This window comes from Capricornis sumatraensis, chromosome 19 (genome assembly GCF_032405125.1).
Source record: "Capricornis sumatraensis isolate serow.1 chromosome 19, serow.2, whole genome shotgun sequence".
In the NCBI taxonomy this organism is placed as follows: domain Eukaryota; kingdom Metazoa; phylum Chordata; class Mammalia; order Artiodactyla; family Bovidae; genus Capricornis; species Capricornis sumatraensis.
In genome coordinates this window covers 49,470,613-49,495,951 of record NC_091087.1, presented here as the reverse complement: position 1 = coordinate 49,495,951, position 25,339 = coordinate 49,470,613, and the positions used below count along the sequence as shown (strand labels likewise).

Here is a 25,339-nt window from a genome sequence, read left to right as displayed (position 1 = left end):
CTGTTTCCCCAACTATTTCCCATGAAGTGACAGGACCAGATGCCATGATCTTCATTTTCTGAATGTTGAGCTTTAAGCCAACTTTTCACTCTCCTCTTTCACTTTCATTTAGAGGCTTTTTAGTTCCTCTTCACTTTCTGCCATAAGGGTGGTGTCATCTGCATATCTGAGGTTATTGATATTTCTCCTGGCAATCTTGATTCCAGCTTGTGTTTCTTCCAGTCCAGCGTTTCTCATGATGTACTCTGCATAGAAGTTAAATAAGAAGGGTGACAATATACAGCCTTGACATACTCCTTTTCCTATTTGGAACCAGTCTATTATTCCATGTCCAGTTCGTTGCTTCTTGACCCACATACAAGTTTCTCAAGGGGCAGGTCAGGTGGTCTGGTATTCCCATCTCTTTCAGAATGTTCCACAGTTTATTGTGATCCACACAGTCAAAGGCTTTGGCATAGTCAATAAAGCAGAAATAGATGTTTTTCTGGAACTCTCTTGCTTTTTCCATGATCCAGCGGATGTTGGCAATTTGATTTCTGGTTCCTCTGCCTTTTCTAAAACCAGCTTGAACATCTGCAAGTTCACGGTTCACGTATTGCTGAAGCCTGGCTTGGAGAATTTTGAGCATTACTTTACTAGCATGTGAGATGAGTGCAATTGTGTGGTTGTTTGAGCATTCTTTAGCATTGCCTTTCTTTGAGATTGGAATGAAAACTGACCTTTTCCAGTCCTGTGGCTACTGCTGAGTTTTCCAAATTTGCTGGCATATTGAGTGCAGCACTTTCACAGCATCATCTTTCAGGATTTGAAATAGCTCAACTGGAATTCCATCCCTTCCACTAGCTCTTTTTGTAGTGATGCTTTCTAAGGCCCACTTGACTTCACATTCCACGATGTCTGGCTCTAGGCGAGTGATCATATCTTCATGATTATCTGGGTCGTGAAGATCTTTTTTGTACAGTTCTTCTGTGTATTCTTGCCACCTCTTCTTAATATCTTCTGCTTCTGCTAGGTCCATACCATTTCTGCCCTTTATTGAGCCCATCTTTGCATGAAATGTTCCCTTGGTATCTTTAATTTTCTTGAAGAGATCTCTACTCTTTAACATTCTGTTGTTTTCCTCTATTTCTTTGCACTGATTGCCAAGGAAGGCTTTCTTATCTCTTCTTGCTATTCTTTGGAACTCTGAATTCAGATGCTTATATCTTTCCTTTTCTCCTTTGCTTTTCACTTCTCTTCTTTTCACAGCTATTTGTAAGGCCTCCCCAGACAGCCATTTTGCTTTTTTGCATTTCTTTTCCATGGGGATGGGTCTTGATCCCTGTCTCCTGTACAATGTCACGAACCTCCGTCCATAGTTCATCAGGCACTCTATCAGATATCTATCCAAGATGAGAGGGTCATGGTGGAGAGGTCTGACAGAATGTGGTCCACTGGAGAAGGGAATGGCAAACCACTTCAGTATTCTTGCTTTGAGAACCCCGTGAACAGTATGAAAAGGCAAAATGATAGGATACTGAAAGAGTAACTCCCCTGGTTGGTAGGTTTCCAATATGCAACTGGAGATCAGTGGAGAAACAACTCCAGAAAGAATGAAGGGATGGAGCCAAAGCGAAAACAATACCCAGCTGTGGATGTGACTGGTGATAGAAGCAAGGTCCGATGCTGTAAAGAGCAATATTGCATAGGAACCTGGAATGTCAGGTCCATGAATCAAGGCAAATTGGAAGTGGTCAAATAGGAGATGGCAAGAGCGAATGTCGACATTCTAGGAATCAGTGAATTAAAATGGACTGGAATGGGTGAATTTAACTCAGATGACCATTATATCTACTACTGTGGGCAGGAATCCCTTAGAAGAAATGGAGTAGCCATCATGGTCAACAAAAGAGTCCGAAATGCAGTACTTGGATGCAATCTCAAAAAAGACAGAATGATCTCTGTTCGTTTCCAAGGCAAACCATTCAATATCACAGTAATCCAAGTCTATGCCCCAACCAGTAACGCTGAAGAAGCTGAAGTTGAATGGTTGGTTCTATGAAGACCTACAAGCCCTTGTAGAACTAACACCCAAAAAAGATGTCCTTTTCATTATAGGGGACTGGAATGCAAAAGTAGGAAGTCAAGAAACACCTGGAGTAACAGGCAAATTTGGCCTTGGAATGCGGAATGAAGCAGGACAAAGGCTAATAGAGTTTTGCCAAGAGAACGCACTGGTCATAGCAAACACCCTCTTCCAACAACACAAGAGAAGACTCTACACATATCATCACCAGATGGTCAACACCGAAATCAGATTCTTTGCAACCAAAGATGGAGAAGTTCTATTCAGTCAGCAAAAACAAGACCGGGAGCTGACTGTGGCTCAGATCATGAACTCCTTATTGCCAAATTCAGAGTTAAATTGAAAAAGTAGAGGAAACCACTAGACCACTCTTTCTACCACACCATCACAAATAAAGCTGAGATTTAAAAGGCAGTAAATGGAGTAGAAGAGTTGACTTTTATGTTGCTCAGCATTCTTAGAACCACTTTAAGTCCATGCAAAGGTTATCGAAACATGTGTGTATGTGTGTTTTACATAAACTATTCATTCAGTACCATGCCATTCAGTGTAAATAATGCAGAAGAAGAATATGTTACAAACCTACCACAGTTTATATTATAAAGTACAGAGTAACAGATATGTCATGTGCCTCTTATCAGCATATTTTGAGATCTTAGCCAACTCTCTTTCCTAAGTGTTCAATAGACAACAATGCATGAATATTTCAATAAGCACGTAAAGGTTAGTTTTTCAGTAAATTTGATGTCTACTCTATAGATCAACTTTAGACTATAGGAAGCTGTCATGCGGGAAGCAGGGGAAGATATGTTACAGAAAATATTTAGAAACTCAGAAAGTTTTTTCTCTTGATTTATGAACTGCCAGTATATAGTAAAGAATCCCGAATGCTTTCATTTCCATCAGAGTAATAGAACAAAAGAGTAAAATCGTCTCCATTATATAGCCAGCTTGTTCATTGTTGTTGCTCAATGCTTGTTGTGTCTGACTCTCTGTGACCCCATGAACTGCAGCACGCCAGGTTTCCCTATCCTTCACTATCTCCCAGAGTTTGTTCAAACGCAAGTCCATTGAGTCAGTGATGCCACCCAACCATCTCATTCTGTCACCCCCTTTTCCTCCTGTCCCCAATCTTTCCCAGCATCAGGGTCTTTTCCAATGAGTCAGCTAGTGACATCATTTCTGCCCTCCAGAGACTCACACTCCGCAGAAGAGGAGAATAAGATGGGGAAAACCTTGTTAGAGAGTAGATGGCACAGTGAGAGCGGCGGTGGACTAACAGCTGTGCACAGAGAAAATTAAAGTGGGGTAAAGGTAGTGAGAGTTGCTGAGGTTCAGTCTGGCCTTGAAAAGTATTTTTGAAGGGCTAGGGCTGAAGGAAGCACACTTCAGAGACATAAGTTACAGAGGTTTCTGTGACATGATCTGAGACCTTAATTACTATGTATAAACCATCCCTATAGCTGAATACGGGTTTTCCACGTGGCTCAGTGGTAAAGAATCCACCTGCCCAGAGGGATAGGGTAGGGAGGGAGTTTGGGAGGGGCATTCAGGATTGGGGGGACATATGTACACCTGTGGCCGATTCATGTTGATGTATGGCAAAAACCATCACAATATTGTAAAGTAATTATCCTCCAATTAAAATAAATAATTTAAAAAAAGAAAAAGAATCCACCTCCCAAGTAGGTTCAATCCCTGGGCTGGCAAGATCCCCTGAAGAATGAAATAGCAATCCACTCTAGTATTCTTGCCTGGGAAATCCCATGGACAGAGGAGCCTGGAAGGCTATAGGGTCACAAAGAGTCAGATATGACTCAGTGACTAACAACAACCACCACAAGCTGAATGTGGATAAAATTCTGAAGAGCCATTTTACCAAATAATCATTTGAAACACAGCTCCCTAGATGAAAATAAGAGGCAGCAAGAGAGTCAGTAAAGGACACATAAGAGTCCTGGGGGTGTCACCCAGCTAGGAGGTCACAGCTGTGAGAGCTCTTTCCCTGATTTCAGTTCCTTGTTCCCAATTCCAACCTCTTCATCATCAGAGCCCCTGTTCCAGTTCATGGGAGAGCCCTCTGGGCCCCACGATCATATTAAAGGGAGCAGATGTGCTCTACGTTAGAACCCTAAATTATTTTTCTCGTAAGAGTTTGAGATACAACAGACTATAGCACTAGCCGAGTTTCTGTGATCAGTAATCAGTGTTTCTGATATATTTTTAGGGTAACTACACATTTGATTTGCAGGGCTTCCCAGGTGTTGTGAGTAGTGAAGAACCCGCCTGCCAATGAGGGAGACATATGAGATGCAGGTTCGATCCCTGGGAAGATCCCTTGGAAGTGGGCGTGGCAACCCTCCAGTATTGGCAGCTCCAATACTGCAGTTGCGACTGGCAACATGGCAACTCCAGTATTCTTACCTGGAGAATCCCATGGACAGGAGCCTGGCGGGCTACAGTCCATAGGTGGGCTACAGTTCACAGGGGCACAAAGAGTCAGACTCGACTGAGGTGACTCAGAATGCATGCATACATTTGTGAGCTGTTGGTTAAAATGTAACTTCCATCTGTAGGTTGTTTCTCTAGGAGACATGTTTCAAATTCCAAATAAGTGACTTACAAAATCATACCACCCATTCACAAATTAGGAAATTATAATACTGTCAGCATAATTCAATAATGCCATTATAATTACACATTTACTTTATTATATAAGTGAATATCAATCTGCTGTTATTATGCAGATTTGGGAAACTGAACTTCCTAGGTTAGTTAAATGAGAAACAGTTGCAGAATAAAATTAGTATCTTTAATTATAAAAATGTATCAAAATATATCATTAGTATTCACCTGGTACTGTGGTAGCTGTATAGTACCAATGCATAAAAACAATAATACATTTAACATCAACTTTTAGAAAACTAATTATAATAAAGAATGTTTTGAATTCCTTGATCTCTAAGGAATATTGTTAACTACCTAAAACTGGTAATTCACTCTATGACTCCATTATTTAGCAGCTAACATCTGCCTTTACCCAGAATAGAAACTCATATGCAGAATATCAAAACATGTTCCCTAAAAAGTCCATTAAGTTGCTTGTGGATTTTTTTTTAATGTTTTATCTAAAATCTGTGTTTTGCTCCTTTAACACATGATTTTACTTCTCCTTCAATTACTAATTAATTTTTCAATTCAGTAACATGAACAGTATAGACAAGGTAAGTTTCAGGTGCCTCTTCATAGACATGGCATAAAAAGATTACAGAAAACAGTAAATGTCGTTTTTTCTGGAGCAGAGGACTTATACATTCAGAACTGATCAGGAAAGCATTTCTCCACGCACATCAAGAACTGACACTTCCAAAGACTGCCACAACATATGAAATAGGTATTTCTGTATATGTCTGCTCAGTTGGTAAAGAATCTGCCCACAATGCAGGAGACTCTGTTTCAATTTTGGGTCAGGAAGATCCACTGGAGAAGGGATAGGCTACCCACTCCAGTATTCTTGGGCTTCCCTTGTGGCTCAGCTGGCAAAGAATCCACCTGCAATGCAGGGGACCTGGGTTCGATCCCTGGGTTGGGAAAATCCCCTGGAGAAGGGAACAGCTACCCGCTCCAGTATTCTGGCCTGGAGAATTCCATGGGCTGTATAGAGTCCATGGGGGTCGCAAAGAGTCAGACACTGAGTGACTTTCACCTTCACTTTCTGCTGATACTAAGAGATGTCTTCCCAACTTAGCAAACAAACTGAAGACCATTATTTAAAATGTGGGCTTCAAATCAGAGCACTCAAACCACAAAACTAGCTTTGCAAATTCAGGTTATGGGTGGTTTTCATCTACAGCAAGAGTTGTAATTGGCAGAACAAACCCCCTATTCAAAATGTGTTCCACTAATGAAGTATCACAAAAAGCCAAAGAAAGGTTAACACAGAGAAGTGCACTATACTAACTTAATTCAAAACACCAAGCCAAAAGCATTTCATCACTTTGAGATGATCTTCATCGCCATGCTCTTTCCTTTGCAAATGAATATCCGGTGGTCTTACCTAGAATATCAAGATCAAGGGTCCGTGCTAGTCTCCTTGCACCATCAGCACCAAAAATGTGAGTTTTGTGTTTACATTTTGGACACTGGAAAACACTCATATTTTGGACCAGGCCCAGAACCTAGAATAATAAAGACACATTGAAATCAAAACAAAATTAAACTGAATTTCAATCCATTATTTCAACAAGCTTCTACTGCGTGCCTACTAGGTTTCAGAGATACTATGATGAATAAGTAATGGTCTCTGCTCTTAAACAACTCAAGCTAGTGGGAGAGCAAGACAGATGCCATTAACTCGAATAATGAGATAGTTGCCAAAAAATTATAAATCATGGGGATCAAAAACTCTGTTTTGGAAGAATAAGAGGGATCTCTGGGTTTCCCACAGAGAACTGTTTCTTCAGGTTGAGTGTAAGAAGAGGGGTTGAGGCCTAGAGTAGGAACTCTAGGCAGCAGAAAAGGGAACAAGCCAAGGCAGTGAATTTTGATTCGTAGGGCCTATTTTGGCTGCAGTCCAGCAAAGGTAACAAGGCAGAAGTTAGTTTGGTAGAAAGGTCGAGGTCAGATGGTAAGGTGCCAAATGCTATCCATGTATTTGAGATTTTATTTTTGAAACAACAGAGATGGCACTGAAGAAGCAGTGATACACAGTCAGATCTGTTTCAGAATTTTACTTTGAGGTCAGCATGGAAAAAATAAGCAGGAAGCAACAAAAGAAAAGACACAGTTAAGAGGCTAACTGTGGACAAAGCCTCACAGTAGAAAACAGCCAACATATGTTGTTGTTCAGTCTCCTGGTCGTGTCCAACTTTTTTGACCCCATGCACTGCAGCATGCCAGGTCTTTCTGTCCCTCACCATCTCCCAGTTTGCCCAAGTTCATGTCCATTGCATCAGTGATGTCATCTAGCCATCTCATCCTCTGATGCCCTCTTCTCCTTCTGCCCTCAATCATTCCCAGCAACATACACTGAGTACTTATTCTAGGTCAGGCCCTGGGATAAGGGCTGTATATGCATTATCTTACTGTCTCTTTATACAACTTTATGAGATGGGTTGTTAGCATATCCTTTCCAAAGATGAGAAAACTGACACAGCAAAAGACTGAAACTCAGCTCTTATCAAAATGTTATTACTTAAAGCAAAAATTTAAAGCTACATACAAAGTGTTCATTTCTTTCTGAGTTTCCCCAGCTTCAAAAGAGATATTTCATAAACATTAGCTGAATAAACAGACAGGCTCTATTTATGATTCTTTTAATCTTACTCCTTATTTATAGGAAGCCTGGTTGTCTCCTAGAGTAAAAATGCAGAAAACACTATCAGAGGCTTATAGGTAACAATGTCCATATCATCCTATCAATCCCACCAATACACTTATCATTATGGGAGATATCTCTATTAGAACATTTGCATTTTAAATGAAGAATAGCACTGATAGTCCACAATTAAATATATCAACAAGAAGGTGATCAAATGTGTTATTCTTTCTGAAAAGAGAAACAGGAAAGAGTAAAGTTTCCTATGATATATGTAAATGAAGACAAATAGTGAGGGATATAAATTTGTAGGTAAGCATTTTCCATGCATTATATGCCCTTTTGCTGATGGAAAGTGTCACAAAAAATAAATCATACCATGTTTTGGTAATTCAGTGCCATCTTCAGAAAGTTAAGGAAAACCCAGCTAAATATCACACAGCTTATTTTATTCACTATGTCTACATAATACACTCGTTACTTGAGCTGTCTTACTACCATTTATGTTGAATGTATATATCCCCTAACTGTAAAGTTTTCATAAATATAAATAAAATCACATATTTTTATAAAATAAAATTTTATACAAATAAAATTATATATATTTATAAAAATAATATAAATAAAATTGTCACTCAAGAAGGAGAAGAAAGAAAATTGCAACATGAAAATTTAAAGAAGGGCATATTCTAATTCAGAGAGAATGTGAAATGTATTCCTTCTCTGGAACCTCTTAGGCTTTCCAAGATAGAGAGACATGGAGCAAGAGTATATTTGCAGTTTGTCTGTGATTAACTTATTAGAAAATCGTTTCCTATGGACTGTATAAATGTCTCAGACATTCCCTGTATAGACTACATAAATGTCACAGACATAAAACTGTAATCAAACTCAGGATTTACTGCTATGCTATTATATGCCAATAACTAGGCTAAACACAAGAAGCAGCACACAGTAGTGAACAAAATCAACTTGGAGCTTGCACGCTAACTGGAGAAACAGATTGAATAATTAGTGCAAAAATTGATTTTAAAAACGAGAACAGTTTCTCTAGAAGCAAAGTACAGAGTACTTACTACGAGACTAGAGAAGAAAGGACTCTATTTACTACGGGAGTCACAGAGTGGGGAAATGTTTGATACATTGATCCACCAGTTAAAGAGTAAGCAGGTTAAAAGCAAGGAAAAGCGAGGAAACACACTCAAAAAGGAAGTAGAAGCATGTCTGCTTCAAGGAACTGAAAGGCAGTATGGCTGAGGTATGGGGTGAGTGGTGCGAGATGAGGCTTGAAAGGTAGGGGCTGCAGGCCATGTTAGGTATGTAGGTCGCATGAGTGCAGAGATGCCACTGAAGAGGATAAGCAAGAGAGACTGCTATGCTTATAATTGCAGGAGACTCATTTTTCAAGACTGAAGGGTTTTAAAAGTAACATGGAATAGAAAAAACTAAAAGGATTTTTCTTTGTGTGTTTATTTCTTTGACAAACACAAATCCAGTAAATGTATGCTCTGAAATCTGTCATTTCAGAGGTGACGGTTTTTTTGCGAAAGGCCAAGGAGAAAAGGAAAGGTATATCCATTTGAATGCAGAGTTCCAAAGAACAGCAAGGAGTGATAAGAATGCCTTCCTCAGTGATCAATGCAAAGAAACAGAGGAAACAACAGAATGGGAAAGACTAGAGATCTCTTCAAGAAAGTCAGAGATACCAAGAGAACTTTGCATGCAAAGATGAGCACAATAAAGGACAGAGATGGTATGAACCTAACAGAAGCAGAAGATATTAAGAAGAGGTGGCAAGAATACACAGAACTATACAAAAAAGATCTTCATGATCCAGATAATCACAATTGTGTGATCACTCACCTAGAGCCAGACATCCTGGAATGCAAAGTCAAGTGGGTCTCAGGAAGCATCACTACAAACAAAGCTAGTGGAGGTGATGGAATTCAAGTTGAGCTATTTCAAATCCTAAAAGATGATGCTATGAAAGTGCTGCACTCAATATGCCAGCAAATTAGGAAAACTCAGTGGCCACAGGAGGGGAAAGGGTCAGTTTTCATTCCAATCCCAAAGAAAGGCAATGCCAAAGAAGGTTCAGACTACCACACAATTGCACTCATCTCACACACTAGTAAAGTAATGCTCAAAATTCTCCAAGCTGGGTTTCTTCAACAGTAGGTGAACTGTGAACTTCCAGATGTTCATGCTGGATTTAGAAAAGGCAGAAGAAGCAGAGATCAAACTGCCAGCATCTGTTGGATCAATGAAAAAGCAAGAGAGTTCCAGAAAAACACCTACTTCTGCTTTACTGACTATGTCAAAGACTTTGAGTGTGTGGGTCACCACAAACTGTGGAAAATTCTGAAAGTATGGGAATATCAGACCACCTGACTGAGAAATCTGTATGCAAGTCAAGAAGCAACAGTTAGAACTGAACATGTAACAACAGACTGGTTCCAAATTGGGAAAGGAATACGTTAAGTATGTTTATTGTCACCCTGCTTATTTAACTTCTATGCAGAGTACATGATGAGAAACACTGGAGGAAGCAAAAGCTGGAATCAAGATTGCTGGGAGAAATATCAATAACTTCAGATACGCAGGTAACACCACCCTTACGGCAGAAAGTGAAGAACTAAAGAGCCTGTTGATGATAGTACAAGAGGAGAGTGAAAAAGCTGACTTAACACTCAACATTCAGAAAACTAAGATCATGGCATCCGGTCCCATCACTTCATGGCAAATAGATGGGGAAACAATGGAAACAGTGACAGACTTTATTTTGGGGGGCTCCAAAATCATTGCAGATGGTGACTGCAGTCATGAAATTAAAAGACACTTCCTCCTTGGAAGAAAACTTACGACCAACCTAGACAGCATATTAAAAAGCAGAGACATTTCCTTGCCAACAAAGGCCTGTCTAGTCAAAGCCATGGTTTTTCCAGTAGTCATGTATGGATGTGAGAGTTGGACTATAAAGAAAGCTGAACACTGAAGAATTGATGCATTTGAACTGTGGTGTTGGAGAAGACTCCTGAGAGTCCCTTGGGCTGTAAGGAGATCCAACCAGTCCATCCTAAAGGAAAATCAGTCCTAACTATTCATTGGAAGGACTGATGCTGAAGCTGAAACTCCAATACTGATGACTCATATGAAAAGACCCTGATGCTGGGAAAGATTGAAGGTGGGAGGAGAAGGGCATGACAGAGGATGAGATGGCTGGATGGCATCACTGACTCAATGGACATGAGTTTGAGTGAACTCCGGGAGTTGGTGATGGACAGGGAGGTCTGGCGTGCTGCAGTCCATGGGGTCGCAAAGAGTCGCACACCCCTGAGCGACTGACCTGATCTGAAAATACTCTAGGTTTTCCCCTGCACAGTTCCTTTCTGCAGAGGAGTTTTCTCCTGGGCACAAAGCTAGCATCTCTCTTCTCTGACGTAGGTGAGGACATGCATCTTGTTCTGGATGGAACGTGAGCTGGAGTGACATGTGCCACCTCTAGGCAGAGGCTCTACCTGCTGATCCCCCATCATGTTTCCCTCCTTTCCTGGGACAAGCAAGCTTCCAGAAAGCGGCTGCTCAGTCCATCTGGGTGCCGGAGTATGAACAATGCAGACGAGTGTTAAAGCCAAACTGTAATGGACTCGTAGCATGAGAAAAATAAACCCATGATGTTTTAAGCCACTGAAATTTGAGGGTTGTTAGTACACATAATCTAGCCCATATTGGCTGACAGAAAGGTGTAGGAAGAAAGTACTAGAATTTCTATTTGATCCTTATGACTTCCTTTTTAATCCCAACTTTTTTTTGTGTTATAATGGAAATAACATATTAATAAATGTGTACTACATATAGATATATATAATTTCTAATGTTGCCTATATATAGTATACCTTATAGAATCTCTATATAGGTACATATAATATAATTTATATATCTCTATATAGTATACATAATAGAATCTACCTCCACATATGTGTATATATATAATTATATATACTTTCAAACATCACTTATTCATAAAGACGTACCATCAAAACAATTTAGAGATAACCCTTTATATGTTTGAAATTAAAAGATTGTGATACCTAAGCTTGGCTTTATTACTGATATTCTTCTTCTAGGTAAAGGACAAATGCCTAATACTGCTTCTTAAGTTATTTTGAACAAAGTAATTCCTCTTAACTCTGGAATTTCCTCTATTAAAAACTTCCCACACAAATACCACATTTCTTAAAAAAGAAAAAATGCTGTATAGTAATGGAATAGAACAGATAGCCCAGAACAGACTCATAAATTAAAGTCACTAATTTATAATGGAGATGACACAGTGCTGCAATGTTAATTGGACATCCATATAGAAAATAAGAAACCTTAAAATCCTCTATCTCACACCATGCACAAAAAAGTAATTCCAGATGGACTGTAGAGCTAATATGAAAGATAAAACAATAACATATTTGGAAGAAATCAGCAGAATATACTTAAAACCTTGGATGCAGGGAAAGACTTTTTTAGCAGGACACAAAGAAGCACTAAACATAAATGAAAATGTTTTGTTAAACTGGACTACATTAAAATTAATAACTTGTCAGAAGACATAATTAAGAGAGTAAAAAGGCCACCTATAGAGTAAGCGATAGGAGCTATAATATACATATATAACAAAGGACTTTCATCTAGAATATACAAAGAACTCCTGCAAATAAATAAGAAAAAATAAGATACAACAGAGAAATGAGCAAGAGACTTAAAAGGCACTTCATAAAAAAAGATATTCAAAGACAAACACAAGGAAATGTATTCAATTTTAATTATCACCAGGGAAATGCAAATTAGCATCACAATGAAATACCATGCATTTATGCTTAAAACCTGATTAGAACAGAAAAAGGTCCTTATGACTATAACAACCTCCTTGCCTACAAAAAGTTAAAAACCCAAATATCAAATGTTGATGACGACATACAATAACTAAAACCCATAGCTTCAGCTGAGTGCAAAGTGGTACATCATTTTGGAGAACTGGTAGTTATCTACTTAAACTGATGTATGCCTATACTGTGGCACAGTATTTCCACTCTGTTATATGTTAAAAAATGTGAACATAACAGTCACCAAAAGACGTGCATAAAAGTGTTCATAACTAATTATCCAAAAATGAAAAACTACCTAAATGTCCATTAACAGTAAAATGGACAAATAAATTGTGGTATATTCATATAATGGAAAGGGCTTCCCTGGTGGCTCAGATGATACAGAATCTGCCTGCAATTTGGGAGACCAAGATTCAATCCCTGGGTCGGGAATATCCCCTGGAGAAGGAAATGGCAACCCACTCTAGTATTCTTGCCTGGGAAATCCCATGGACAGAGGAGCCTGGCAGACTGCAGTCCATGGGGTCGCAAAGAGTCAGACACGACTGAGTGACTAACATACAATGGAATGCTACATGGCAATGAGAAAGAAAGAATTTTAGCTACAGTGCACAGTATAAGTGAATCTCTCAAACATAATTTGAAGCAAAAGAAGCCACACAAAAGTATATACTTATTATTCCATTTATATAAAGTTCAAAGACACGTAAAAGTAACCAATGGTGTTATAATTTGGGTTCTGCTTTGGGGGCAGTGATCAGGAGATGGCACAAGGCAGAAGCTTCTGGAGTATGGGTGATGTTCTGTTTCTTGAACACAAACAGTGGGTGTGTTCACTCTGCAAAAATTCACTGAGCAATATATACCTACAATACATGCCCTTTTCATATGTATATCAGACATCAATAAAATGCCTGTTTTTAGAAAAAGGTGGTCATGTGAAGAGTGGCCAAGAAAGCAGTAAGAACAAATATCCAAAATGATGGTTTACTAGGCATCTTGTGAACCTGCCCACAAAACCAATCATCTGTTTTAAATAGAAAATATTCCATAAAAAGAGAGGTAGCAGTAAAATTAATATGAGGTCTTCAGGAAGAATAATCCCCTATTCTTTCCACATGACATTCCAAGGAAAGAACTGAAAGAAAAATCTAAACTCAGAGAAGCTCTGAAATGGTGGGGTTCTAGACCTTTAATGTCTCGTAAGGTAGCCACTAGTCCACATGTGGCTGCTAAGCGCTTGCAATGTGGCTAGTCTGATTTGAGGTGTGCTGTAAGTATAAAACACACGCTGGAAACCAAAGACTTGGTACAAGTAAAAGAATGTAAAATATGTCAATAATGTTTTAAAGTTTGTAAGTTATTCTTTAACTTTTTTTCATTCAAGTATATCATGAATACACACAGAAAGCACACAAAACCATAAGTGCATGACTGAATGGACTTATCATAAAGTAGGCCCATGTTACTATGATGCTGTTAATAAAATCTAGCCAGCACCCTAGAAGTTTCCCTCTATACTCTCCAAAACATGTCGCCAAAGGTATAAACTAAAAGCCTGATTTCTAACACCATAAATTTTGTCTAGTTTTGAACTTGATATGGATGTAGTCATGCAGTACATTCCTTTGTGTCTGTATGATGGATCCAGCTAAATCACATACATCTGCAGTTCATTTTCGTGGAGTTCTAAGATTCCATGATGACTATATCACAGTTATTCATTTTCTCATTGGATCATCTGTGGCTGTTTCCAGATTTTGGCTATTATTAAACAGTGCTTCTACTAATGTTTTAATACATGTTGGTTTTTTTTTTTTTTTCTGGATATTAGGTTATGCATATTTAACTCCAGTTAAAAAAAAAGCCAGTTTTCCAATAAAGTTCTACCAATTAATACTCCCACCAGCAGTGAATCAATTTACATTCTCACACAGTACCAGTTGCATGCCACAGCTTCACCAATGTTTGATATCAACAGGCTTCTGTCATTTGGGCAGGTAGAGTTAGTATAGAGTAGTATCTCGTGGTGTTGGATTGTTCCATTGTCAAGCTGTTTGTACTGGGAACTGTATTTCCCAGATTTCCTTCCTTGTATGGCTCTTGATTAAATTTCACCAAAGGTAAAGTGGCATGACATTTGGAAAGAGTAAGTGTAGCCTCAGGCCTTACCCTCTAAAGCTTTCCTGTGGTCAGAGGTGGTGACAGAAACTTACAGAGGTGCAAATTGCATTCTAGTCTTAGTCTTTCTGACGCTGTGCCCAGCTCTCCTTTGCACTGTGGTTTTGTGTTGTCAAAATTACTAATGAAGTTAAGTATATTTTTACATGGTTATTGGTCATTTGTATATTCTGCTCTGTACTGCTCAGGTCTCTTCTCTATTTTTTCCATTGATTATGTGGATTTTTTCTTACTGAACTGCCAGAGTTCCTAGTATGTTTAAATGGAATCCCTTTTTGCTCGATTCTCAAGTTTTATATTGACTTCATGTTGACAGAATTTTCAATATACTGAGTTAACTATATTTTTAAAAATAACTTCCAACTGACAAGGGATTAATCTCCAAAATAAACAAACAGCCTATGCAGCTCAATATCAAAATCACAAATAATTCAATCCAAAAAATGACCAGAAGATCAAAATAGACATTTCTTCGAAGAAGACATTATAGATGGCCAAAAAGCACAGGAAGAGAGGCTCACAACACTAATTATTAGAGAAATGCAAATGAAAACTACAATGAAGTATCACCTCACATTGGTCAGAATGTTATTGTTCAGTCACTAAGTCATGTCCTAATCTTTGCAACCCCACAGACTTTTGCAACCCCATGGACTGCAGCACATCAGAATGGCCACCATCAAAAAATTTACAAATAACAAATGCTGGAGAAGGTATGGAGAAAAAGGAACCTACCTACACTGTTGGTGGGAATATAAACTGGTAAAACCACGGAAAACAGTATGGAGGAGCCTTTAAAAACTAAAAATAGAATCAGCAATCCCACTGTTAGGCATATCCCCAGAAAAAACCATAATTTGAAAAGATATAAGCACCCCAATGTGCAATGCAGTGATATTTATAATAGCCAGGATATGGAAGCAACTTAAATGCCTATCACCAAAGGAACAGATGAAGAAACGGTGGTACATAGAGACAATGGAATATTATTTAGTCATAAAAAAGAACAAAATCATGCCATCTGCAGCAACATGGATGGACCTAGAGATTGTCATATTAAGTGAAGTCAGACAAAGAAAAACAAATATCGTATGATATTGATTATATGCGGAATAAGTGTAAAAATGAACTTATTTACAAAGTAGAAATAGAGTCACTGAAATAGAAAACAAATTTATGGTTATCAGGGGATAAGAGGGGGAGGGATAAACTGGGACATAGAGATTGACATATACATACCAGCATATATGAAATAGATAACTAATAATTAGAACCTACTGTGTAGAACAGGGAACTCTACTCAACAGTCTGTAACAGACTATGTGGGAAAAGAGTCTTAAAAAAAGAGTGTATACAATACTGTAAAGAAATTATCTTTCAATTAAAAATAAATTTTTTGAAAAAGAGTGTGTATATATATATATGTATATGTTTAACTGACTCACTTTGCTGTACACCTGAAACTAACACAACATTATAAATCAACTATACTCCAATAAAAATTTAAAAGATAAATACTTCACCTGTTTTTTTCCATTTTTAAAAATACAGCTACTAAAAACTTTAAAATTACACTTGTGGTTTGAATTATATTTCTATTGGACAATGCTGCTGTTGACCACTAAAGTCGAACTGTAGAACTTATTTTGATAGTTCTCCTATTAAATGTTATTCTAAGGTCCTAAAAATGCAAAACAAAAATTTTATCAGGGCCTGTAATTTATGAATATTTTAAAAAATTGAAGAGAAATGAAACATTTACCTTTAATTTAAGACTATTTAGGACAGATAAACTGTCAGGTTTCTTTGCTTGTAGTTGAAATTATATCAACTGGGTGTGATAACACTCATGTGTGGTTATCTCTTTCTGTTCAGAAGTTCATACAACAATGATACACACACATATTATTTAACTAGAAAAGAGAAAACAAATTACTTCCTAAGATACACAGACTACGTGGCTGAACAACTTTTTCAAAACATGGGATTGGGTGGGAGAAAATTTAAAAGAGAGCTTTCAGTATTAAAAAGATTAAAAAACACTGCCCTAGTCATTTAAGAGCAGTCTTCTATAATTAATGATTTTTGAAAAGGGGTAGTTAATGTAATAAAACAGAAGCTTATAATACCATATTACAATGCTGTTCATAAAAATTCTTTAAATAGGAAAGAATACATATCCACATGATCACTCCCTCCCCTCACCCCCCAAAAAGCTTTAAACTGTGTGAATACTTTATATGTTGTTAAGCTGTTTGTGTTTACTGTAGAGCTATTTTGTATATCCTTTGATCATAGAAACATTAGAAAACAGATGCTTTGCCACAGCTTAATTTACATAAAACCACTGAGACGCAGCTGTGAGCATGCTCAACCATTTTTTAATGTCTCATCAAAGTATAAGATCCTTTTTTCTTTTTACCTCGGCTGGTTTCACTGAAAGAAAGTAAATGCTACATGCCTGCCTAGCATCAGCCACCACAAACCTTTAGCACGCTATTCTTACATGATTCTAATCCATCACTGGCTCAGAAGGGCACTTCTTTTATTAACTTTTAAAAAATTGACTCTCTTGAAATATCAACATTGCCCTTAAATGCTGGATTTTTGTGTCTAAATGTATTGAATTAAGCAAACTCAGAAGACTCCAGTTTTAATTTCTTTTTGGCATTTTAAACCTAGACTCAAGTAAGTAACAAGCAAGATTTTCAGGCTACTATATAATCCAATTTCTCAAGGTTACAATCAGGTTAAATTCTTGCCGCCTGGAACCTGTCACAAGGATAAAGAGCTATGATTTAAGAAAAAATGAAGAGGAAAAACTCACCATTAAACAGAGAATGAATAATAATAACTGAAATTGATTAGATTCACAAGTGCTTTTCAGTTCTCCATTTAGCCTTGAACCAGGGGTTCCAGTATATTTTAAAGCATGTGTACAGATATTATAATTTTAAAAAATGAGACTGGCGTTCTTGTTTTCTGTTTCAAAATTAGTCTGGCAATAGACAGAGCAATGAGTAGGGAAGGCCTGCATTCATTCTTTTCTCAGGGACCAGCTACTTCTGGATCCATGAGGTATGACTTAACTTCTCCAAGCCTTGAATTCTAAAATGAGAGGTTATAATGATTTCTAAAATCTACCACTATAACAATAACATTCAGAGCTACCCTTCACAATGTCATGAGGTAAGATCTATGCTAAGTACTACACGTGTAATCTTATTTAACTGTCACAACAACCTATGAGATGGGTCACAAAACACTTAAGCTAAATTATTTTTTAATCTTCTTAACCCTGTGATATTTGATGATATCCACATTACTAAACCTCAACTCTAGATAATTCACAGAAATAGCAATTAAGAATGCAGAATCTGGTTGGTAGTCACCTCAGTGTTCCTTAAATAGTTGAGTCTTGAGGTCTTTTCACTCAGTCTGTTCTGATGGCTGACTCCCTCCAGTGTGAAACAGAAGGATGACTTTATTCTGTGAGCAGGACAACTATGAAATAAGAAGCTGTATGTGTGAAAGTCTGTGGAAAGAGAGAGTCACCTAGAATGTCCCCTCAAACCAGTCAGGGGAGGCATTCTGCAGGTGGCTCCCAAGAGATCCCAAATGCCACAGAAACTCCAGGGACTTAGGAAAGAGGGGTTCTTTAAGCACTCAAGATTTCTCTGGCCATCTTCTTTACCAGTGCCTTTGTACTTACTACCATCTCCAAGACCAGGAAGTTCTACATCCCTGCCAACTATTTCATTGGCTTCTTGGCCATGACTGACCCCTTAGTTTCTATTTTGGGCATGTTCATCAGCATCACACATACAACCGCCCACACCTGGAGTTGTGTGACATCTGGTCATCTTCTGACACCACATGCTGCAAAGCCTCCATCCTGGTACTGGGCCATCACTGATACCCTGGAGAACAGTAAACACCAGACAGTGGGCCATGTGGCTGCCATCATCTGGGCCATTTTCATCCACATCTCCATCCCATCACTCTTGTGGCAGCAGGCTAAAGCTCATGAAGAAATATCAGCTTGCCTGGTGAATACTTCTCTGATCTCTTACATTATCTATTCCATTTGTGGGGCCTTCTACATCCCGCCTGTATTGCTCATTATCCTCTATGGACAAATCTACACAAACACCTGGAATCACATCCTGACTCCATTATTACTTTATGGGAAGTACTTCACCAACATCTCATCAAAGACTGCGAGGTCCTTGCTCTGCTCGTTCAAAGCCAGCCTTCATGAGGGGCACTCTTATTTGATCAGTTCCCCTCTCATTTTCAACCATGTGAAAATCAAGCTTGTGGATAGTGTTCTGGAGCACAAAAGGATTTCTGCTGCCTGAGAGAGGAAAGCCACAAAAAACCTGGGGAAGCATCTGGGGGGCCTTTATCATCTGCTGGCTACCCTTCTTTGCTGAATCTTCAGGCCTCCTTATCTGCCAGGGGTCCTGCTGGGCCCACCCAGTCCTTTCGACTTTTTCACTTGGCAAGGCTATCTAAACTCCCTCATAAAACCAGTAATATACACTGTGTTTAACAAAGAGTTTCAGCAAGCATTTCAGAAAATTGTCCATTTCCAAAAAGCCTCTTAGTCTTATTAATATTTGGTGCAGTTACTGCTGTTGTCTTTTATGGCCTGTAACCTGATTGAGTTAATGAAAGTCACCCAGTCGTGTCCGACTCTTTGTGACCCCATGGACTATACAGCCCATGGAATTCTCCAGGCCAGATGTTGGTGAAGTACTTCCCATGGGCTGGAACGGCTACTGGAGTGGGTAGCTGTTCCCTTCTCCAGGGGATCTTCCCAACCCAGGGATCGAACCCAGGTGTCCTGCACTGCAGGTGGATTCTTTACCAGCTGGGCCACCAGGGAATGTGTTTTTTATTCTTCCTAAGAGTTGGATTAATCCCAATGTCTTGGGTTTGGGTTCAATTAATAAAATTCTCTCTCTTTTTATTTTTTTAAAGAATGTGGACTCTGGAAAGCAGATCATTTACAGTAGGATCCCAGAGACCCACTAAACAGATAGGCAGCCTTATGTGAAATGTTTCAGCTCTGTACTACAGTTTCCATGTAAGAAAAATGGGGAAAATAATGTTATTACCTCACAGGGTTATTGTGAGGGTTAGATTAGGTAATTCATGTAAATCACATAGAACGGCATTCCCACTTAGAGCATACATGGGCCGCTGAGAGATGCTGGAGGAAGACAAAAATGAGCAAGCAGCTTCAGTCTCTAAGATAAAACTGTGGCTGAGATGCAGAATGCTATCTACTCAGTCTTACAAAGCTTGTGACTGAAGAAAAGTCACTTTTTGAAAATGGAAAAATTGTCCAGTTGTGAAGAAGGAAGCCACATGAGATACATCATGTGCAAACTAACAGAGTTCCTAGAATGAATTCTAATAGCACCTTCCGAGGCCTTCAAGCCCAGTGATGAAAGACTAAGCACTAAACTTTTCAGAGACTCAAACGAGACAACTTGATGATCACAGAGGAAAAATCATGCTCAAGAATGAAGAGAAGAAATGTGTCACTTGCCTCTATCTTCATGTAAGGTTACCTCTTTCTAAATTGCTTTGTAAGGTAGGTAGACTTGAGGTATTAAAGTTGAACTTTCAGGGTCCAAAAGACAAACCAGATGTTGAAAAAGCTCCCAGGTAGATATAAAGAACACTTGACTCTTGAAGGCATTCAAGGGTGAAGATGTGAAACTCCTGGTCCAAACGGATACCCTACGGCCACAAATGGTGACTGTGCCAGAAAAAGAATGAACTACAGTTTTGATCCTCATCACTCAGAGCAACTTATAGGGTCTTTGGTTTAAAAAAAAAATGATAAGAATCAATTATTTTAGGTTCTAAGATCATCTAATTTCTCTCAGGAGACAATATAATCATTAACCCTTACAAATAAATACGACAAAGTTCCATACCACAGTAGGATTCTTAATTTTTTGTTTGCTTTTAGCCAGCAGAAAAAATAAACCACAGGGAAAGCAAAGTTCCAATCTCTCTCTTATAAAATTATTAACTATTTGCAAGGCTGAAATAGTTATATTAATAGAATTTCAAAAATTAATTAAAAGGAGGAAAAAAAGTTCAGTGCCCAGCACTAACCTTTAATATATTTGTTGCCAGGTCAACTGCAGCACAGACAGCTAGCTGCTCACCAAAACCCATTCTCATCTTTCATACTTAGCATACAGCTATCCTGTGCTTCTCAGGCTCCTTGAGAAATATGACTGTGGTCACATAACACAGCTTTAGTTAAGAGAATGGGCACAGAAGTATAGAAGCATGTGTGCCACAACTAGGCCTTGTCCATAAAAATCTCCCATGACATGTCTGTACTGTCTTTCTCTTCTGGCTAGCTCAAATGAGGATGGCCCAAGGGTGACCTTAGAAGTCACATTTTAAAATGGCAGTGGTCTTTAGCTTAAAAGACTTTGAGGAATAAAAACCACCATGCTCACCTGTTCACATACTAGTATTGTTATATAAGCAAGAAATAAAATTCTACCTAATCTGCATCATTATAACTTTTGAGGTCTGCCTGTGACACCAATTAGTTGACATTAAATAATGTAAAGTTTAAGTAATACAGAATTTCAGACTCTAAATAACTTTAGAAACTTAATAATATATGAAGAGAACAAATTAGGCCCAACAAAAATACTCAACAAATAAGGAGATCTCAAAGACCCTATTCATCTAAATTTTTAAAAATTTTCTTCTTTAACATTCTTATTAGCAAATAAAGAGACCAGTCAAAATACCTTGGCCAATACATGAACACCTATGAATTATAAAGTTATGTTTCATGATATGAATAATAAGCAACATTAATTATATAACATTATATATGTATATATATAACTATATATGTGTATATATATATAATATTATATATGTCAATCAAGTGTTTACTAGATTGTTCCCAGCACTGTACTAAGCCCTCATTTTTTTCCCTCAATCCTCTGAGGGAAATACTATTATAATTCCTATATTATGAATGAGAAAACTGAGGCACAGATTAAGTAACTTGCTCAGGTCATTGCTAAATGTGACAGATCTGGGATTTGAATTCTAGCATTCACTCTCCTGAGTTCACTCTTCTAAACTACTATGTAAAAATGCCTCTATAAGCTGCACTCTATTGCCTTAACATTATAATACAGTTTCTAAAGTAATTTAACTTGCAACCATAAAAGATATACTTAAAGAATATAGCTCTCCATGTACTTAGAAAAAATCTGTGTATAAAAGGCTACAACTATATAGATAAATTAAAAAATGTGGTACAGTGAAGAGAAGGGACAGTCACATATATCATGTGATGTGAATAGTACTAAAAAGGCCAACACCAGTCTCTTCCTTGCCAAACACTTTTAAATCATAATCTTTAGAGAATAGGATAGGGATTTGTGACTGAGAATCTAATCTCTTATTTCTAGTTCACCATAATCCTGAGAGTAAAAAACTAGCTCCTGGTACATTTATGAATGGCAGCATAACTCAAAATCCCTTTGATTTCTGACTTTTTTCCAAACCACCCTACCCTATGTAATCAATTGCTAAGCCTGTCTGTTCTTCTTTCAAAATGTTAATTATGTTATTCATTTTCACTGCCATTATTCTAATTAGACCCTCACTAGGTGGCAAGAATACACAGAAGAACTGTACAGGAGGGATCTTCACAACCAAGATAATCACGATGGTGTGATCACTCACCTAGAGCCAGACATCCTGGGACGTAAAGTCAAGTGGGCCTTAGAGAGCATCACTACGAACAAAGCTATGGAGGTAATGGAATTCCAGTTGAGCTATTTCAAATCCTGAAAGATGATGCTGTGAAAGTGCTGCACTCAATATGCCAGCAAATTGGAAAACTCAGTAGTGGCCACAGGACAGGAAAAGGTCAGTTTTTATTACAATCTCAAAGAAAGGCAATGCCACAGACTGCTCAAACTACTGCACAATTGCACTCATCTCACATACTAGTAAAGTAATGCTCAAAATTCTCCAAGCCAGGCTTCAGCAATACGTGAACCGTGAACTCCCTGATGTTCAAGCTGGTTTTAGAAAGGGCAGACGAACCAGAGATCAAATTGCCAACACCGACTGGATCATCGAAAAAGCAAGAGAGTTCCAGAAAAACATCTATTTCTGCTTTATTGACTATGCCTAAGCCTTTAACTGTGTGGATCACAATAAACTGTGGAAAATTCTGCAAGACATGGGAATACCAGACCATCTGACCTGCCTCTTAAGAAACCTCTATGCAGGTCAGGAAGCAACAGTTAGAACTGGACATGGAACAACAGACTGGTTCCAAATAGGAAAAGGAGTACGTCAAGGCTGTATATTGTCACCTTGCTTATTTAACTTATATACAGAGTACATCATGAGAAACACTGGGCTTGATGAAGCACAAGCTGGAATCAAGACTGCCAGGAGAAATATCAATAACCTCAGATATGCAGATGACACTACCTTTATGGCAGAAAGTGAAGAGGAACTAAAAAGCCTCTTGATGAAAGTGAAAGAGGAGAGTGAAAAAGCTGGCTTAAAGCTCAACATTCAGAAAACGAAAATCATGGCATCTGGTCCCATCACTTCATGGGAAATAGATGGGGAAACAGTGGAAACAGCATCAGACTTTATTTTTGGGGGTGCTCCAAAATCACTGCAGATGGTGACTGCAGCCATGAAATTAAAAGATGCCTACTGCTTGGAAGGAAAGTTATGACCAATCTAGATAGCATATTCAAAAGCAGAGACATTACTTTGTCGACTAAAGTCCATCTAGTCAAGGCTATGGTTTTTCCAGTGGTCATGTATGGATGTGAGAGCTGGACTGTGAAGAAAGCTGAGTGGCGAAGAATTGATGCTTTTGAACTGTGGTGTTGGAGAAGACTCTTGAGAGTCCCCTGGACTACAAGGAGATCCAACCAGTCTATCCTGAAGGAGATCAGCCCTGGGTGTTCTTTGGAAGGAATGATGCTAAAGCTGAAACTCCAGTACTTTGGCCACCTCATGCGAAGAGTTGACTCATTGGAAAAGACTCTGATGCTGGGAGAGATTGGGGGCAGGAGGAAAAGAGGACAACAGAGGATGAGATGGCTGGATGGCATCACCAACTTGATGGATGTGAGTTTGAGTGAACTCCGGGAGATGGTGATGGACAGGGAGGCCTGGTGTGTTGTGATTCATGGGGTTGCAAAGAGTTGGACATGACTGAGTGACTTAACTGAACTGAACTGAACCTATCACCTACACTAGTGTTTTTGCAAGTTTCTATAACTGTCTTATAAGAGAAATATTTGACATCTTGATCTAATACAAAAACACATGTATATGTGTTTATGACTGAGACCATATCCCTATGAAATAACACTTTCTCTTCCTAAGAGCAATTCACCCTGATATTGTTTTAAAACTTTGGTTATATCTCTCACTGTATTGGTATCCTGACTCACTGGTGGGTCACAGCCTGGACCGTGAATGACTCTGACCATTGCTAATGCTTTCTTATTGCCTCCATGCTCCTGGCTGCTATTCTACTTATCTCCACAAGATTAATTTCTTTCTATGTTCCATTCTAATTTTGTCTGTTTCCTATCCAGCATTCATTATGCATGCCTCTAAACGTTTCAAGAAGAATGTCCAAATTCTTTAACCTAGTATTTAAGGCTTGACCGAACCTGGGCCTAGCTAGCAAAGACACATAGAAATATATTAATTCAACTATAGACAAACTGAATAACCCTGAACATTTTTTTATTTCCTCATTTTTTTCAGACTGAATTCTGTCCCTTCCCTAGTCTCATGATAAACTAGTAACAATCCTCCTCCACTCACTCATTCAGTATAAATTTAGTGAGCAGCTGTAGGTTCTGGGGGCTTCCCTGGTAGCTCACCTGGTGAAGAATCTCCCTGCAATGTGGGAGACCTGGGTTTGATCCCTGGATTGGGAAGATCCCCTGGAGAAGGGAATGGCTACCCACTCCAGGACTCTGGCCTGGAGAACTACATGGACAGAGGAGCCTGGCAGGCTACAGTCCATGGGGTCGCAAAGAGTCAGACACGACTTAGCGATTTTCACTTTCTTTTCACTTCCATACATTGTGGACACAGTAGGAGGTCAGTGGTCCCCGTACTCACAGAGTTGACAGTATGGCACTATGATATGAAAATACTGACGAAATGTGAAAACAGTTTCAAAAGGGGAAGCAGAGCATTACTGAATCATACACTAGAAAGAGCTTACCTCATTAATAGGGTCAGAGCAAGTCTCCCAGAGAAAAAGCCATTTAATCTAAGCACCAAAGGATAAAAAGGATCTACCAAGTGAGAAGTGAGGGTAAGGGTTCTGAGATATGAAAACAGCATGCTGAGGACCATGAGAAGAGAAACTATGGAAGTCTCAAAGAAGTGAAAGAACCTGTTTGCCTGGGGCAGAGAGAAAGCCAATCAGAGCGGCCTTGAGCTGGGAACAGCAGATTGTGGATGGCATTATATAACAGGTCAAATGTTAGTGTAGGAAGGAACATTTGAGGATATTTAAGATATGTTTCTTGCCCTCTAAGAACTCGATTCTTCTGTTGGGACTGATAGGTAAACTTATAGTGGAATAAGAGGCAAACTAGATATACGTTCAAGTAGCTCACAGAAAGAAGTATTAACCTTTTCTGGTAGGTTGGGAAAAGTTTCCTAGACAATGTCATGCCTGAGCAGGAATTTGAAAAATGAATATGAACTGGAAATGGCTTTTCAGGCCAGGGACCAGCATGTACAAAATTACAGGAACATTAAAAAAATAAAAAAAAGAATGCCAAACATGGCTTTCCCATGAAAATTCTCCTTGATAGCCCA

At 38.6% G+C, this 25,339-nt stretch overlaps 1 protein-coding gene and 1 pseudogene across 1 annotated transcript in view; one reads left to right on the top strand and one right to left on the bottom strand.

Annotated features, from left to right (window-relative positions):
• The window catches only part of NUBPL (NUBP iron-sulfur cluster assembly factor, mitochondrial), a 228,472-nt gene that overhangs the window by 14,387 nt on the left and 188,746 nt on the right, over window positions 1-25,339 (bottom strand). The window contains exon 9 of the mRNA XM_068991271.1: window positions 6,123-6,243. Within this exon, the coding sequence (XP_068847372.1) occupies window positions 6,123-6,243 (121 nt within the window). The remainder of the gene's footprint in view (window positions 1-6,122; window positions 6,244-25,339) is intronic.
• Window positions 8,662-19,053, top strand: LOC138095427 (5-hydroxytryptamine receptor 1D-like; annotated as a pseudogene).